Genomic DNA, 16,306 nt, shown 5'->3' with positions numbered 1-16,306 from the left:
CATGGAAGGAATGCTGGGGACAGAAGTTGTCAGGGATGGAATGCTGGGGACAGAAGTTGTCAGGGAAGGAATGCTGAGGACAGAAGTTGTCAGGGAAGGAATGCTGAGGACAGAAGTTGTCAGGGAAGGAATTCTGGGGATAGAAGTATAGAAGTTGTCAGGGAAGGAATGCTGGGGACAGAAGTTGTCAGGGATGGAATGCTGGGGACAGAAGTTGTCAGGGAAGGAATGCTGGGGATAGAAGTTGTCAGGGAAGGAATGCTGGGGACAGAAGTTGCCAGGGATGGAATGCTGAGGACAGAAGTTGTCAGGGAAGGAATGCTGGGGATAGAAGTATAGAAGTTGTCAGGGAAGGAATGCTGGGGACAGAAGTTGTCAGGGAAGAAATGCTGGGGACAGAAGTTGTCAGGGAAGGAATGCTGGGGACAGAAGTTGTCAGGGAAGGAATGCTGGGGACAGAAGTTGTCAGGGAAGGAATGCTGGGGATAGAAGTTGTCAGGGAATGAATGCTGGGGACAGAAGTTGTTAGGGAATGAATGCTGGGGACAGAAGTTGTTAGGGAAGAGGGGGGCATGGGCTGCTACGGTGGGGACAGTTCCTGAATCTTCTCTCCAAGGACTCCTATCTTCTCCCCGACACAGCGGAGATCCTCCTCCTCCAATCTACATTTCTGCCCTTTTTTCTGGCAGATCCAGGGCAGGTGTTTAGCGCAGGGCTGACTCTGCAGTGTAGGCGAGGCCTTGGCACACCAGTCTAATGTACTGGACTGGAAATCCGTCCTATAAGAAGAAAACATTATCTCTCTGTAATGTGATAGGAAAATGTTACAAAGTGTATTTATCATTTGTGAAGGGACAATGGATTTCTCAGCTTTAGTTATGGCTGATAGACCTAAATCCAACCCGATCCCTGGGATCTCCTACACAAAACTCAGCAAAAAAAGTCACATGATCCAAACATTGTACCCTGCTCTGCTGGGAGGGCTGAGATTGGACTGGATTGGGAGTAAAATTGAAACAATGAAACAATGAGATGTTGGAACATCATTTAATGAAATGATTTCCGAAGCCCTAGGCCAGTGATGGTGAACCTTGGCACCCCAGATGTTTTGGAACTACATGTCCCATGATGCTCATGCACTCTGCGGTGTAGTTCTATGTAGTTCATGGGAAATTTAGTTCCACAACATCTGGGGTGCCAAAATTTGCTATCACTGCCCTGGGCTCAGGGAAGAAAAGTCTCAGTGGTCAAGGTTGGCCCACATCTCTTGAAGACCACTTAACATACATATATGTTGGTGATTTCACATGGTATACAGAGAAGACGCCTCTACAGTTACAGGAATGATCCCGGTGTATTTTGTAAAAGAAATTCTAGAGGCTAATTAGCTGCTGGATTTCTTTTACAGGCAGTGGGAGGGGTTCCCCCCTCCTGCCACCCACTAGTGCCTCTCCAGGCTCTACCATCCCATTGGTGGGCCTGAAATTAAGTCAGCAGTTCTGCTGGCTCACCATAGAGCTGACTGAGGACCAGACGGTCCCTGATCATCTCTATGCAATAGGAAATGGGAGGCGCCTAGTATTTTGTCACTTCCGGTTTCTCCTGATGTAAGCAGAGCCGCTTTTAAACTGTGAAACCATCTGAACACACCAATCTTGGTTTGATCAGATTCTTGTAAGGGCAGAGGAGACATTGGGGGGTCTAATAAGCCCCAGATCTTTCCATTAAAGGGTACCTGTCACTGCCCATTGCTGTCACAAGGGATGTTTACATTCCTTGTGACAGCAATACAAGTGATAAAAAATGTAAGGAAACAATATATAAATACAGCAATACAAGTGATAAAAAAATGTAAGGAAACAATATATAAATAAAAATAAATAAATTAAAAAAGTATTAGCATGAACATTTTTTTTTTTTAAAGCACCCCTTCCCCTCGCTCTCGCGCGCAAAGGCAAATGCACACGTTGGAATTATGCCATAAACGGCGATCGCACCACACATGTGAGGTATCGCCACGAACGTTAGAATGGGAGCAATAATTCTAGCACCAGAACTCCAGTGTAACTGTAAACTGGTAACCTGAAAAGGCTTTTAAAGTTTTGCCTATAGTGATTTTTAAATACCGTAGCTTGGCGCCCTTCCACGTGCATGGACAATTTTAAAGTATGACATGTTCGGTATCTATTTACTTAGTATAACGCCATTTTTTTTTCAATTAAACAAAAAAAAAGATGGGTACAGGGGGGTCCCCGGGTTACAGAAATTTGACTTACAGATGACTCCCACTTACAAACACAAGGAGACAACGGGAAGTGAGAGGAAATCTACACCTAGGAATAGAAATTCTATCCTGGAAGAGTTAAGGTGAAGGTTAGTTAGATGGTTAGGGGAGTAAGGGTTAGTTAGAAGGTTAAGGGGGTTAGGGTTAGTTAAAGGGTAAGGGTTAGGGGTTAGGATTAGTTAGAGGTTTAGGGTTAGGGGTTAGGGTTAGTTAGAGGGTTAGGGTAGTTAGAAGGTGAGAGGGGTTAGGGGGTTAGGGTTAGAGGGTTAGGGTAGTTAGGGTTAGTTATAAGGTTAAGGGGGTTAGGGTTACAGTTAGTTAGAGGGTTAGGGTTATGGTTAGTTAAAGGGTTAGGGGTTAGGGTTAGTTAGAGGGTTAGGGTTAGTTAGAAGGTTGAGGGGGTTAGGGTTACAGTTAGTTAGAGGGTTAGGGTTATGGTTAGTTAAAGGGTTAGGGTTACGGTTAGTTAGAAGGTGAGGGGGGTTAGGGTTAGTTAGAGGGTTAGGGTAGTTAGGGTTAGTTAGAAGGTTAAGGGGGTTAGGGGTTATGGTTAGTTAAAGGGTTAGGGTTAGTTAGAGGGTTAGTTAGAGGGTTAGTTAGAGGGTTAGGGTAGTTAGGGTTAGTTAGAAGGTTGAGGGGGTTAGGGTTTAGGGTTAGTTAGAGGGTTAGGGTTATGGTTAGTTAAAGTGTTATGGTTAGGGGGTTAGGGTTACGGTTAGTTAGAGGGTTAAGGGGGTTAGGGGGTTAGGGTTAAGGTTAGTTGGAGGGTTAGGGTTATGGTTAGTTAAAGGGTTAGGGTTAGGAGGTTAGGGTACCGGTTAGTTAGAAGGTGAGGGGGGTTAGGGTTAGAGTTAGTTAGAGGGTTATGGTTAGTTAAAGGGTTAGGGGGTTAGGGTTACGGTTAGTTAGAAGGTGAGGGAGGTTAGGGTTAGGGGGTTAGGGTTAAGGTTAGTTAGAGGGTTAGGATTAGGAATTAGGGTTCTTGCCAGTACAGAGACTGAGGAGGATTAGATTCAGGGTTTGGGACCTCTCCCAAAGATCAGGAGGTGTGGCCTATCTCCATCTAATTATGTTTACCAAGTTTTCTAAAAGTAGAACCCTTGTGAACCCAGATGCGGTGGCTTCACTCCCTATGCCATGATTGGCACCATGGATGTGCAGCCGACAAATCTGCAGCAACCGTGTGATGCTCTCATGTCACTATGGGAAAACTGCGTCTCCAGTTTTTGTCACCAATTCTTGTTTTCACAACAACCCAAAATTTTCATAATCCAATTATCATAGGGACAGAAAATGAGGTGAAATCTTCTGCACAGGGGCACAGGCAGTAAAACAAATCACCCTTCCCTATGCTATCCAAAAAATGTAAAAATTAGTTTTTTGGCTGGAGCTACATTTAAAAAAATGTGCCTGTTCTGACTTGCAAACCAATTCAACTTAAGAAGAAACCCACAGTCCCCATCTTGTCTGTAACCTGGGGACCGCCTGTATTATTCTGTGTTTGTGTGCGTTTAAATTAATTAAAGTGTACTGTATTCCAAAATATTGGTGAAAAAACACTGCGCAAATATCATGTGACATAAAAAATTTGCAAAACCCCCCATTTTATTCCTGCATAAAATACTGAATTTTACATGTAAACAAAAAGTGTCAGAAAAGTCCGGGGTCTTCTCACTTCAGAAGGGGATTTCTTACTTTTACCATTTGCTCACTAGTCAAGCCACACAAGGCAAGTCCTCTGCTATGCTATACTGGGAACAACAACTGCACTTTTCCATCCCCTTTCAACAATGGTACACCACTCTACAGCTTCCTCTAAAACTCTCTCCCACTCTCCCACTGGCAATCTCAAATAAAAATCTTCCACAAACGGTACTATACACCGTCCAGACCCACCGCCATCTTCCCAAATACTTCACAATGCTAGAGATAATGCGATCAAATTGGCACTCATGATCACGTTTGGTGGGACTGTCCAACTATCTCCTCTTATTGGTCAGCAGCAGCACAGCTTATATCCTCCGTGACATCCTGCAAGATCACACTCAAACCACAAATGGCTTTACTGGGAATAGGCATTACTGAGTTCTCTCCTGACCTTAGACCAGGGATGGGGAACCTTTTTTCTGCCGAGGGCCATTTGGGTATTTTTAAAATCATTCGGAAGCCGTAAAAAATTATCATCTTAAAAATGTGCCTGTTATATTTTGTCAAACATTTAATTAACTCACCCCTAATGTGATGGCTGCAACTGCTTCTCTTTGGTGAGGTGTGTGATGTTAGCTGGTATTGATGATGTTGCTACTGGCAACTGGTTTTCCAGGTTTGCCCCCCTTAATGCAGAGTGATTAGTGCCCCTATCAATGCAGAGTTATGAGTGCCCCCATCAATGCAGAGTAATTAGTGCCCCAATCAATGCAGAGTGATTATTGCCCCATCAATGCAGAGTGATTAGTGCCCCCATCAATGCAGAATGATTAGTGCCCCCCATCAATGCTCCCCCTCCCCTTCCCCCCCGGAGGCAGCCCAATGGCAGGGCCGGATCAGATGCATATGGCCCGCAGGCTGTAGGTTCCCCAGCCCTGCCTTAGACCATTCATCTACCATGTCCTCATAGCAGACAGACTAGCACTTGCTCGCAACTGGAAACAGAAAGCCTCCCCTTCTCTGAATGAAGTGGTACGGACCCTCATCAATCACTTCCTAATGGAGTTCTTGTTTGCCAAAGCAAACCTAACAATCCCAACCTTCAAGAAGAACTGGGAACCATGGATCTAAGACAGCAGAAGTTTTACCATTAGCTAATCTCTCTATCAACACACCAATGACCCAACACCCTCATCCTGGTATCCTTCTGTAATCCTTACTCACCTACCTGCTTAAGCTGGAACACCCATCACTATGGCAAGAATCTAACATTCCAAATAATGCCTTATCAGCCGTCCAGACCTCATGCTCTCCTTCCTATTGAGTCCTAAAGGACCCATCATAAATTAGTCCACCCCTAATTTTTAGTCCTGACGAACTCCTTCACCCCTTCCCCACCACTCAGTGTCTAATTATAATGTGACATGGCTCCACCCCCCCCCCCCCCACATAATATCCTCTTGGCTCAACATCTATGCTGGTGCCGGACTAACGGAGATGGGCTGGTCACAGTATGTTCCCATATGGGGTGACCATCCCATTGTCCCTCACTAGGCCCTTTTATGTATGTCAGTTATATTGTTCTGTTCAGAAACTATTTCCTCTGTATCACCTATATGACATACAGATTGTCTTATATCTTGTACTTTTGGTACCTTTTAAGAACTATTCTTCAATAAAGTAAAAAAAAAAAAAGTCCGGGTCTTAAAGTGGTTATGGTTCTGGAACCTTTACCAACCAAACCAAAAATTTAGGAAATGAAGCAATAGGCAATAAACCCAATTTTGTCTTAGAAACAAGAAGCCCACCATTAACAGAGGTTACCCAGACAGTAGAGTCACTTGGTTTACACCCAGTAGAGAGGTGGCTGTTTGTAATGGGCTCTCCATTCTTCCAGGTGTCCAATCACAGGGTTTATGAGGATAGCTAAATTAGTGATTTCGATAGATTTGCATTTGAGAATACTTTGAGTTCCTTCACAAGTACGGTTGGCCTTCAAAGCTGCTTTTAGCTGCTTTTGCATTTGCCTTGACTTATAAAGGGAGAAAATCAGTTCTGATGTAAACAAAAGTCTATGTTCCCCAGCCCTTAATCTACTAGATGATGGTAATTGCATACGTACAATGCTGCCTTTGGAGGTGATGGTATAGAAAGGTCTTTAGTCTCCTTTCACAAAGTTCAGTTCATGGGCAAAAACAAGAGCAATCCGTTAGGATGATTTTTCACTTGTCCCCCCCCTGTCAGGGTCCATTTGGAAGGGTCTATGAACATAAAATTCTTCTCCTATCTGATTATACAGTATACAGTCTGATGAGCTGAATGTTTCCTTATCTTACTACTTGACACAGTGTCAGCAAATGGATCGCCCGCTGCTGTACTCCTCAGTTCCGAAGTCCACCAGCAGATATTTCCTAGCAGCCAGCAGGTCCCAGCAATTAGTATGCACCTGATGATGGCTGATGATGGCCTGATGATGGCTGTTGGGAGGGTATTTAGCCCCTTCTCAAGCATTCCAGAGAGCTTACCCTGTGTGTCAAACATCCTGATCCATGCTTCCTTGTAGCTGTTCACTTTGTATCCCAGCCTGGTCCCCTTCCTGACCTGTCTTAACCACTGCTCCTTACCCAATCTCTTCCCTTGCTCTATAAATATTATATCATAAGTAGTTTGTTAGTGTCAGGACCTGGGCTTGAACCTTGGACCTCTGTTGTGTCTGGCAATGCTTGCTTGCTGAGTCACCTGGAATGCTGGACAGCTTGCTGGACATTTCCTTGAACAATTCCTTGAATGATCCTGCTGTGAATCTTAGTTGCCATGAACCTTGAATTCTTTCCTCCTCCCATGAACTTCCTGATGTAAGCCATGTCTCTGCACTTCCTGGTTGTAAGAATATTTTGCCTTCTCCAGCTAATACCCGCTTTTGTCTCTCCTGCTGCTGTCTGTATCTTCGCTACCATTCGTTAATGACATTTGGCTTGCTCCTCGACTACGCTTCTGCTTAATTCCAACCTGAAACTATTCATTACCGACCTTTGGCTTGTTCCTCGACTACAATACAGCTTGATCCCTACCTGCTATATCTGCTGCTGGACCCTGGCTTGCTCACCTTCTGGTGGGGGATCCTGAGGACCGCGACCTGGTTCTAACACACAGCAAAGTCCATCTCCACCATCAGGAGCTCTGGTGAACACCGGTTAGTACTTAGATTCCACACCTCAAGTAAGCCTGCATCATCTGCCAGGGTGACCTGCCTGTGTTCCTATCCTGCTGGTTCCTGTGTGAGCTTCCACTGCTATAGAAACTGGTCTTTCAGCCTGACCCCTGATCGTGACAGTTCAGTAGTTTTACACTGGCTTTACACCTGTCATGGGGTTTCACTAATGTTACTTGTCTACTGTTGGTGTTGTTGGATGGTCTTGCTGTGTTATTAAATCCTCCTATAAATATGCTTAGTTTTGTCCAGTTCCCTTTGTCCAGTTACAGAGATCTGGTTACACCTGCTTTTGCTTATATCGTAACACTGGGACAGGTAGTGATTAGAACTACAGAACCCCTTCCCCTCTCCTCATCTCTATAATATAGAGGATGGTGTTCTCCAATAAAGCAAGGAGACCTGGGCAGGGCTGATACCACTGCTTAGCATATCAGTGCAGCAGAGGCACTGTGCTGTCTTCCCCAAGAGGATTTATTAAGCTCACTGTATTTCTGGTAGATACAGTGGGTACGGAAAGTATTCAGACCCCCTTAAATTTTTCACTCTTTGTTATATTGCAGCCATTTGCTAAAATCATTTAAGTTCATTCTTCTTCCTCATGAATGTACACATAGCACCCCATACTGACAGAAAAACACAGAATTGTTGACATTGTTGCAGATTTATTAAAAAAGAAAAACTGAAATATCACATGGTCCTAAGTATTCAGACCCTTTGCTCAGTATTTAGTAGAAGCCCCCTTTTGATCTAATACAGCCAGGAGTCTTTTTGGGAAAGATGCAACAAGTCTTTCACACCTGGATTTGGGGATCCTCTGCCATTCCTCCTTGCAGATCCTCTCCAGTTCTGTCAGGTTGGATGGTAAACGTTGGTGGACAGCCATTTTTAGGTCTCTCCAGAGATGCTCAATTGGGTTTAAGTCAGGGCTCTGGCTGGGCCATTCAAGAACAGTCACGGAGTTGTTGTGAAGCCACTCCTTCGTTATTTTAGCTGTGTGCTTAGGGTCATTGTCTTGTTGGAAGGTAAACCTTCGGCCCAGTCTGAGGTCCATAGCACTCTGGAGAAGGTTTTTGTCCAGGATATCCCTGTACTTGGCCGCATTCATCTTTCCCTCGATTGCAACCAGTCGTCCTGTCCCTGCAGCTGAAAAACACCCCCACAGCATGATGCTGCCACCACCATGCTTCACTGTTGGGACTGTATTGGACAGGTGATGAGCAGTGCCTGGTTTTCTCCACACATACCGCTTAGAATTAAGGCCAAAAAGTTCTATTTTGGTCTCATCAGACCAGAGAATCTTATTTCTCACCATCTTGGAGTCCTTCAGGTGTTTTTTAGCAAACTCCATGCGGGCTTTCATGTGTCTTACACTGAGGAGAGGCTTCCGTCGGGCCACTCTGCCATAAAGCCCCGACTGGTGGAGGGCTGCAGTGATGGTTGACTTTCTACAACTTTCTCCCATCTCCTGACTGCATCTCTGGAGCTCAGCCACAGTGATCTTTGGGTTCTTCTTTACCTCTCTCACCAAGGCTCTTCTCCCCCGATAGCTCAGTTTGGCCGGACGGCCAGCTCTAGGAAGGGTTCTGGTCGTCCCAAACGTCTTCCATTTGAGGATTATGGAGGCCACTGTGCTCTTAGGAACCTTAAGTGCAGCAGAAATCTTTTTGTAACCTTGGCCAGATCTGTGTCTTGCCACAATTCTGTCTCTGAGCTCTTCAGGCAGTTCCTTTGACCTCATGATTCTCATTTGCTCTGACATACATTGTGATCTGGAAGGTCTTATATAGACAGGTGTGTGGCTTTCCTAATCAAGTCCAATCAGTATAATCAAACACAGCTGGACTCAAATGAAGGTGTAGAACCATCTCAAGAATGATTAGAAGAAATGGAAAGTTAAATATATGAGTGTCACAGCAAAGGGTCTGAATACTTAGGACCATGTGATATTTCAGTTTTTCTTTTTTAATAAATCTGCAACAATGTCAACAATTCTGTATTTTTCTGTCAGTATGGGGTGCTATGTGTACATTCATGAGGAAGAAGAATGAACTTAAATGATTTTAGCAAATGGCTGCAATATAACAAAGAGTGAAAAATTTAAGGGGGTCTGAATACTTTCCGTACCCACTGTAAATGGGTGTTTTTCTGCACGTTTTTGAAGAGTTAAAACACAAGAAAATCTCCTTGTATTGCAGAGAGCTATTGAACATTTTTTTATTTATTTTCATTTACTTTATTCAGCAAGGATGCTGTTTGCACTGCCTAAGATGTAAATGCACTCTGAGGAGAAGATCTACAAACCTAGTAAACGTGTGAACTATAATTCTGAAAATATAATAAAACAAGTAAACTGCAGATGTGACCTCACAATTAACGTTCCGGTGAAAGTCCCACCAGCTGTGGGAAACTCTCCATCTTTATACACTACTGACCAATGACTAGTGTTGGGCGAGCGGTTCGATCTGAGCATAAGTTCGGCATGAACCAAGCCCCGAACACCCAAATTTGCAGGGCACTGGGCAGGATGTTCGCCCGCCGAACGCCCCACAATGCACTACACCCTGTGGGCATAGTGAATAGTTGGTTGTTAGGGAGCGGACTAGGAAAATCAGCCACTGCATCCTTAACAATGAATGAGACATCAGCTGTCAACGGGCTTTCCCGCTGACAGCTAAGCGAAAAAGAAAAAATTGCTGGCATTAGAAAAATGTGAAATAAAAAATGGTGTGGGGTCCCCTTCCCCCAATCCTTAATGGGCCCTTTGGATCTGGTATAGATTTTAAGGGGAACTCCATGCCAAAATGTAAAAAAGAAAGACATGGGGTCCCCCCCTAAAATCCATACCAGACCCTTATCCAAGCATGCAGCTCAGCAGGCCATGAAAGGGGGGGAGGAGGTATCAAGCCACATGCCTTCAACATGGGGGGGGGGGGTGGTTTGAGGCAGTATGGGCTTTTTATGGCCAATAACTTGCATATAAGCCTTCAAAATGGGGAATTTTAATTGTTCAAGTTCGGGTCCCCTGGACTTTAATGAAGTTTGCGGCTCTGGTCCAAACTTTTTACATGTTGGGAGTTCTGGAGTGAACCGATCCCGGGGGGGGGGGGGTGTTCGACCCATCTCTACCAATGGCAGTCCATACAGTCAATACTCACTGGACGCTGTCATCCCACCACTTCCAAGCTCCGTCAGCCCTTCTTAATCCGATCCAGAAACTTCTCCCATCTTCCGTAATCATCATCTGGAATCCAAATTGAGATATTTTAGTCTGGCTCCATGTGGTGAGTGTGTGTACTGCATGTACTGCTGTGTCTAAAATAAGACCTGTTAGATTTCCAGATGCTGAAAGATAAAAGCTGCACTCCAATATCCTGGTTGTCAACTCAGCAACTGCATTCATAGTATCTCCACCCAAAAACAACATGTGGCACTACCCCCGCAGGAGATGTTGAAGTTGGGGTTCCCCACTGCTGCACAGCCAGTTACACCACATTTTATTCTATTATCCGGACACAGAAAATCAGTCTTAGGCTCGTTTTGTTGTTTTATTAGTGGATGATAACTTGGATAGGATGAGAGGTTATGGGATGCATGATGTGACAACAAACAGGTCTTCAGGGACAACTTCCTCCCTATATACAAACTCCTCCTCTTCCTTCCTCCTGCACACACTTGGTTCCTCTTTGTACAGCTTCTGCTGAGTCACTCTTTAGCAAAGTAGCAACATTTTGCTAGTTCAGCAAAGGCCCGTTACAGGCAGGAACTCTCCATACCTTTGGCAAAGTGCAAAATTTGAGTGAACAGCATGAAACATCTCCCTCTGCTTCCTGTGGCCACTGATCCCAGTTCCACATGCTTGCCGAATGCTAGCCCACCTGCCTGCAACCAGCTGCACCTGGCAGCTTTTCTACCCAGTCCCACTGACTGGCTCTCTGGCCCTGTCCTGCCCCACTGACACACACATGGAGACTCCCCAAGGCAAGGTTGGATGAAGACTTGGCACACCGCTGTCTTCAAGAGAGCACTGCTACAGCTGGCGGTCTCTTCCCTTGTCTGTCCCTGCACCGTGTTGATCTACTTACTGTCTCTCCTTGCTCTCTCTGCCGCCTCTAAGGCTTAAACCTCTCCAACTGCCTTCTGTGGTGGAATCCTTCCAGGCCAGCCTCCTGACCTCCATGTGGTCACCGCCTCCACATATAACTGGTTTTAGTGGTAAGGAGCACTGGAAGGGCGGACGCAGATCAAAAAAAATGAAGAGATTTCCAGTCACAACTTACCAACCAGCCAGCGACCAACCGAATTGACCTGTCTAACAGTATGCGTTAAAAACAGGGGTTTGGTTGCACACATTTGCAAATACATGCGTAAGCTGCAGGCCACGGCAAGGCACCCTGTAATCTGCAGTCCCTAACTCTACAATTTAAAGAGTCTCCACAATGAGAGCACATGCATTTAATGGGATAGATGGAGGACAGGTGACTAGAGGGAGCCCACCCCTCCTTAAAGGCACAGGGTCACACTGAACACCCAGCACATCGCACAATGGCGGCAAAGGTGTCAATGCGTTGCCTGGCTCAATATAGATATCAATAATTCACAAAGTGGTCACCGCCTCCACCTATAACTTGTCTTAGTGCCTTGCCGCCTTTGCCACCATTGTGCGATGTGCTGGGTGTTCAGTGTGACTCTGTGCCTTTAAGGAGGGGTGGGCTCCCTCTAGTCACCTGTCCTCCATCTATCCCATTAAATGCATGTGCTCTCATTGTAGAGACTCTTTAAATTGTAGAGTTAGGGACTGCAGATCACAGGGTGCCTTGTCGGGGCCTGCAGCTTACGCATGTATTTGCAAATGTGTGCAACCAAACCCCTGTTTTTAACGCATACTGTTAGACAGGTCAATTCGGTATGTTGCTGGCTGGTTGGTAAGTTGTGACTGGAAATCTCTTCGTTTTTTTGATCAGCCTCCTGACCTCCAGCCCGAGGTATCCACCCCCCCCCCCCCTCCAGTGAGGTTCCCTCAAGGGCCACCGACAGCCTCTCCTCAGCATTGCTTCTCCATTCTCCACCTGACTCCCCTGCTGGCATGGCTTATGTCTATTTATGTGTTTCCTTGTCCCCTGTCAGGCCCACTTCTGGGGAGTGTCTGAGAGCCCATAAATATTTGAGGCAGCCCCTCCTAACCTCCTACCACTATATATTTAAGAATATTCTCCAACATTCTAGAAACAGGGGCACCAGAGAGCTGCCAGGATAAGTCATCCAGCCCTGAACTCTTGTAACCCTGACTCACCATGTAACATGAGCCAGAGCGTAGTTTACCTTCTCTCACTACTAGTAGCACCCACTAGAGGGTGCTGCAAACACTTGTCCCAGCACTTAACGTTTCACCGCTGTTGGCTTGCTCATCCTTGTAGGTAAGCCAATGGTGAGGAAATGGGTTAAAGTGGGGTTTTTGGGTGGAGATACTATGTATGCAGCTTCTCTGCATCTTATCTAATATCTTATCTGGGTATGCAGCCTGGCTATATAGGAAAGGAAGGGGCAGCTAAAGCCCCCCCCCCCAAACCATACAAGGCCACAGGCCCTCAACATTTGAAGGATACCTGTACAGGGTCTGCACAGGAAGGAGGGAATAATTGCAATCTGGAGGCCCATTTTAGATTAAGGGACCCCCAGATATTCAACCCAGAGGCCCATGGTGCAGCGACTCGGCCCCCCTCCCACTCTCCCTCTTCTCAGCCACCTCCTGACCCCCATTCCAAGCTGAAGTCCTGCTCCAGACACTCTCCACTTACTGGCTGAATCCGGGTTCCCAACCTGGCCAGCAGGGGGCTGTTGGGGGAGCTGTGACAGCACGGTCAGGGCTGGCCGGTGGCAGAAGAGTCTCCAGTGGGGCATGGAACCGGCCTCTGCTCAGACACAGTTTACACCATCCATGCTGGGGGGAGGCATGTGCTCTGTCCTTGTCTTCAACCCGCACTCAGTAGGTAGGTGTAAGGGGACTTTTTACTTCTCTTCACCAGGAATCCTTTAGGCATGTCTGTGGCAGAAGCAGCGCAGCCTTTTTATGGGGCATCAGAGTGGCCCGGGGGGCAATTTCCCCCCTGCCCCCTGGCCCAGTCCTCCCCTGATCACAACGCCCTTTGACACGATGATCCTCTCCTGCCAAACTCCTGTCACTAAATGACAGCTACCCTGCTGGTTTCTGAATGTTGACAAACCAGGCGGTGAGCTTGGTGACATCATTGACCAAACAAGCTGGCAGGGGGGAAGCTGTCATTTGGTGGTGATATGTGAATATCAACAAGCTAGATGCTTATGCTTGGTGACGTCATTGACCAAACAAGTCAGCAGGCAGAAAGCTGTCATTTGGTACCAATAGTAATACCACCTCAAAATGAATGCCTTTTGGGCGAAGCACCTGGAGGTTCAGGCAGGCTTTCTGTTACAGATCCATGGCGGCATGCATCTAGGAGGGACCAAAGAAGCAAAGAAACAAATCACCGCTCAAAGGGCTGACAGCTGGGCCAGTAGGATTCCCAAGTAAACTGTAGTAGTCCTGCAAGACTGGGTGCTCACCAAGGTCCGCAACCTAAGAAGTCCATATGCATGTAGAAAGAAAGTGGCACTTCCAGTCTCAGGAAAGTAGAAACTTGAGTTTTATCTCTTCAAATCAAAAAGTCCAACATCGACATGTGCAAGACAAACAGGATAGCAGCAAACGTGTTTCACACCATGTGCTTATTCATTGCTCAGGAGGGACCTGCGGGCTGCAGTCCACTTCTGAATAATAAACAGTATCTCACAAAAGTAAGTACACCCCTCACATTTTTGTAAATATTTTATTCTATCTTTTCATGTGACAACACTGAAGAAATGACACTTTGCTACAATGTAAAGTAGTGAGTGTACAGCTTGTATAACAGTGTAAATTTGCTGTCCCCTCAAAATAACTCAACACACAGCCATTAATGTCTAAACTGCTGGCAACAAAAGTGAGTACACCCCTAAGTGACAATGTCCAATTGGGCCCAATTAGCCATTTTCCCTCCCCAGTGTCATGTGACTTGTTAGGCCACATGTACACTGCTGCTGGTGAACTGACGTTAAGCAGCAGTTGGGTGTTTTTTTTCAGTAACCCCTGAATTCTCCTCTGTTATCTTATCTGTCCATGTACACTGAGACCTTTAGAGGCAGTTAAGTTTAGTGGCATTTTCTTGAAAGCAAAAAATGCTTTCAGACAGAAGTTTATTGGCATTTAAAACCTCAAATGCTTGTAACAGCGTACAAACGCGTCTAAACACTGTAGTTCACGTTCATAAGCATTTCGTTTATAGGTTTTTTCAATGGGAATACATTTCTGACCATTTTGAATACAATGAAAAAAATGCTTCTAAATGAAAGCGCTGCTAAACGTGTCTAAACGCATGTAAACGTGGCAAAACTGAAGTTTTTATTCGTCGATTACTAGCTGTTAAGTTCAGGAGAGGTTTTAAAACGTCACATGTACATGAAGCCTTAGTGTTACAAGGTCTCAGGTGTGAATGGGGAGCAGGTGTGGTAAATTTGGTGTTATCGCTCTCACTCTCTCATACTGGACACTGGAAGTTCAACATGGCACCTCATGGCAAAGAACTCTGAGGATCTGAAAAAAAAGAATTGTTGCTCTACATAAAGATGGCCTAGGCAATAAGGAGATTGCCAAGACCCTGAAACTGAGCTGCCACAAGGTGGCAAAGACCATACAGTAGTTTAACAGGACAGGTTCCACTCAGAACAGGCCTCACCATGATCGACCAAAGAAGTTAAATGCATGTGCTCAGCGTCATATCCAGAGGTTGTCTTTGGGAAATAGACGTTTGAGTGCTGCCAGCATTGCTGCAGAGGTTGAAGGGGGGGAGGGGTCAGCCTGTCAGTGCTCAGACCATACGCCGCACACTGCATCAAATTGGTCTGCATGGCTGTCATCCCAGAAGGAAGCCTCTTCTAAAGATGATGCACAAATAAGCCTCCAAACAGTTTGCTGAAGACAAGCAGACTAAGGACATGGATTACTGGAACCATCTCCTGTGGTCTGATGAGACCAAGATAAACTTATTTGGTTCAGATGGTGTCAGGCGTGTGTGGAGGCAACCAGGTGAGGAGTACAAAGACAAGTGTGTCTTCCTACAGTCAAGCATGGTGGTGGGAGTGTCATGGTCTGGGGCTGCATGAGTGCTGCCGGCACTGGGGGGCTACAGATCATTGAGGGAACCATGAATGCCAACATGTACTGTGACATACTGAAGCAGAGCATGATCCCCTCCCTTCAGAGACTGGGCCGCAGGGCAGTATTCCAACATAACAACCCCAAACACACCTCTAAGACTACTGCTGCTAAAGAAACTGATGGTAAATGTGATGGACTGGCCAAGCATGTCTCCAGACCTAAACCCTATTGAGCATCTGTAGGGCATCCTCAAACGGAAGGTGGAGGAGCGCAAGGTCTCTAACATCCACCAGCTCAGTGATGTCATCATGGAGGAGGGGAAGAGGACTCCAGTGGCAGCCTGTGAAGCTCTGGTGAACTCCATGCCCAAGGAGGGTTAAGACAGGGCTGAAAAATATTGGTGGCCACACAAAATATTGACACTTTGGGCCCAATTTGGATCTTTTGAGTTATTTTGAGGGGACAGTAAATTTACACTGTTATACAAGCTGTACACTCACTACTTTACATTGTAACAAAGTGTTATTTCTTCAGTGTTGTCACATGAAAAGATATACTGTAATAGAATATTTACAAAAATATGAGGGGTGTACTTACTTTTGGGAGATACTTTATGTGACAGAATCTGCTCAGCTCTCTGTTACCTCCCAGGCCCATGCTCAGCACTACTTTACATATTAAATGGCCAAATCAGTCTGTAATCATTGCAGGGATCTCACCACCCATTCATTTGGTTTTTGTACCTTTAGGGCGGAGTCACTTTCCTCTATTTTTGCCAGCGTGGCGTTCTTCTTCTTGCAGTCCTCACCCGCCTTATATCGCACTTTATTCTCATGGGAGAAATAGTAACACGTCTCGCCTATCTGCTTCCAGCCGCCTGGACAGATGGAGCCTGCAGAGAGGGGTGCTGTGTATTAGGACGAGAGTCTACCAGTCTACAATTTCATTTCTT

The 16,306-nt window shown here is 45.8% G+C and overlaps 1 protein-coding gene across 1 annotated transcript in view; it reads right to left on the bottom strand.

Annotated features, from left to right (window-relative positions):
• Positions 1-570: 570 nt before the first annotated feature.
• The window catches only part of LOC309543375 (C-type lectin domain family 12 member B-like), a 33,132-nt gene continuing 17,396 nt past the window's right edge, over positions 571-16,306 (bottom strand). Inside the window, exons 3-5 of the mRNA XM_082242850.1 lie at positions 16,098-16,246; positions 10,301-10,386; positions 571-779 (exon numbers count right to left, since the gene is read on the bottom strand). Of these exons, the coding sequence (XP_082098976.1) occupies positions 581-779; positions 10,301-10,386; positions 16,098-16,246 (434 nt within the window). The 3' untranslated portion in view covers positions 571-580. The remainder of the gene's footprint in view (positions 780-10,300; positions 10,387-16,097; positions 16,247-16,306) is intronic.

The sequence above is a fragment of the Pelophylax lessonae genome (genome assembly GCF_965119305.1).
Source record: "Pelophylax lessonae genome assembly, chromosome: 1".
Lineage (NCBI taxonomy): Eukaryota > Metazoa > Chordata > Amphibia > Anura > Ranidae > Pelophylax > Pelophylax lessonae.
Note: the sequence above shows the minus strand (reverse complement) of the source record. Positions and strands in the feature narration are given on the sequence as shown.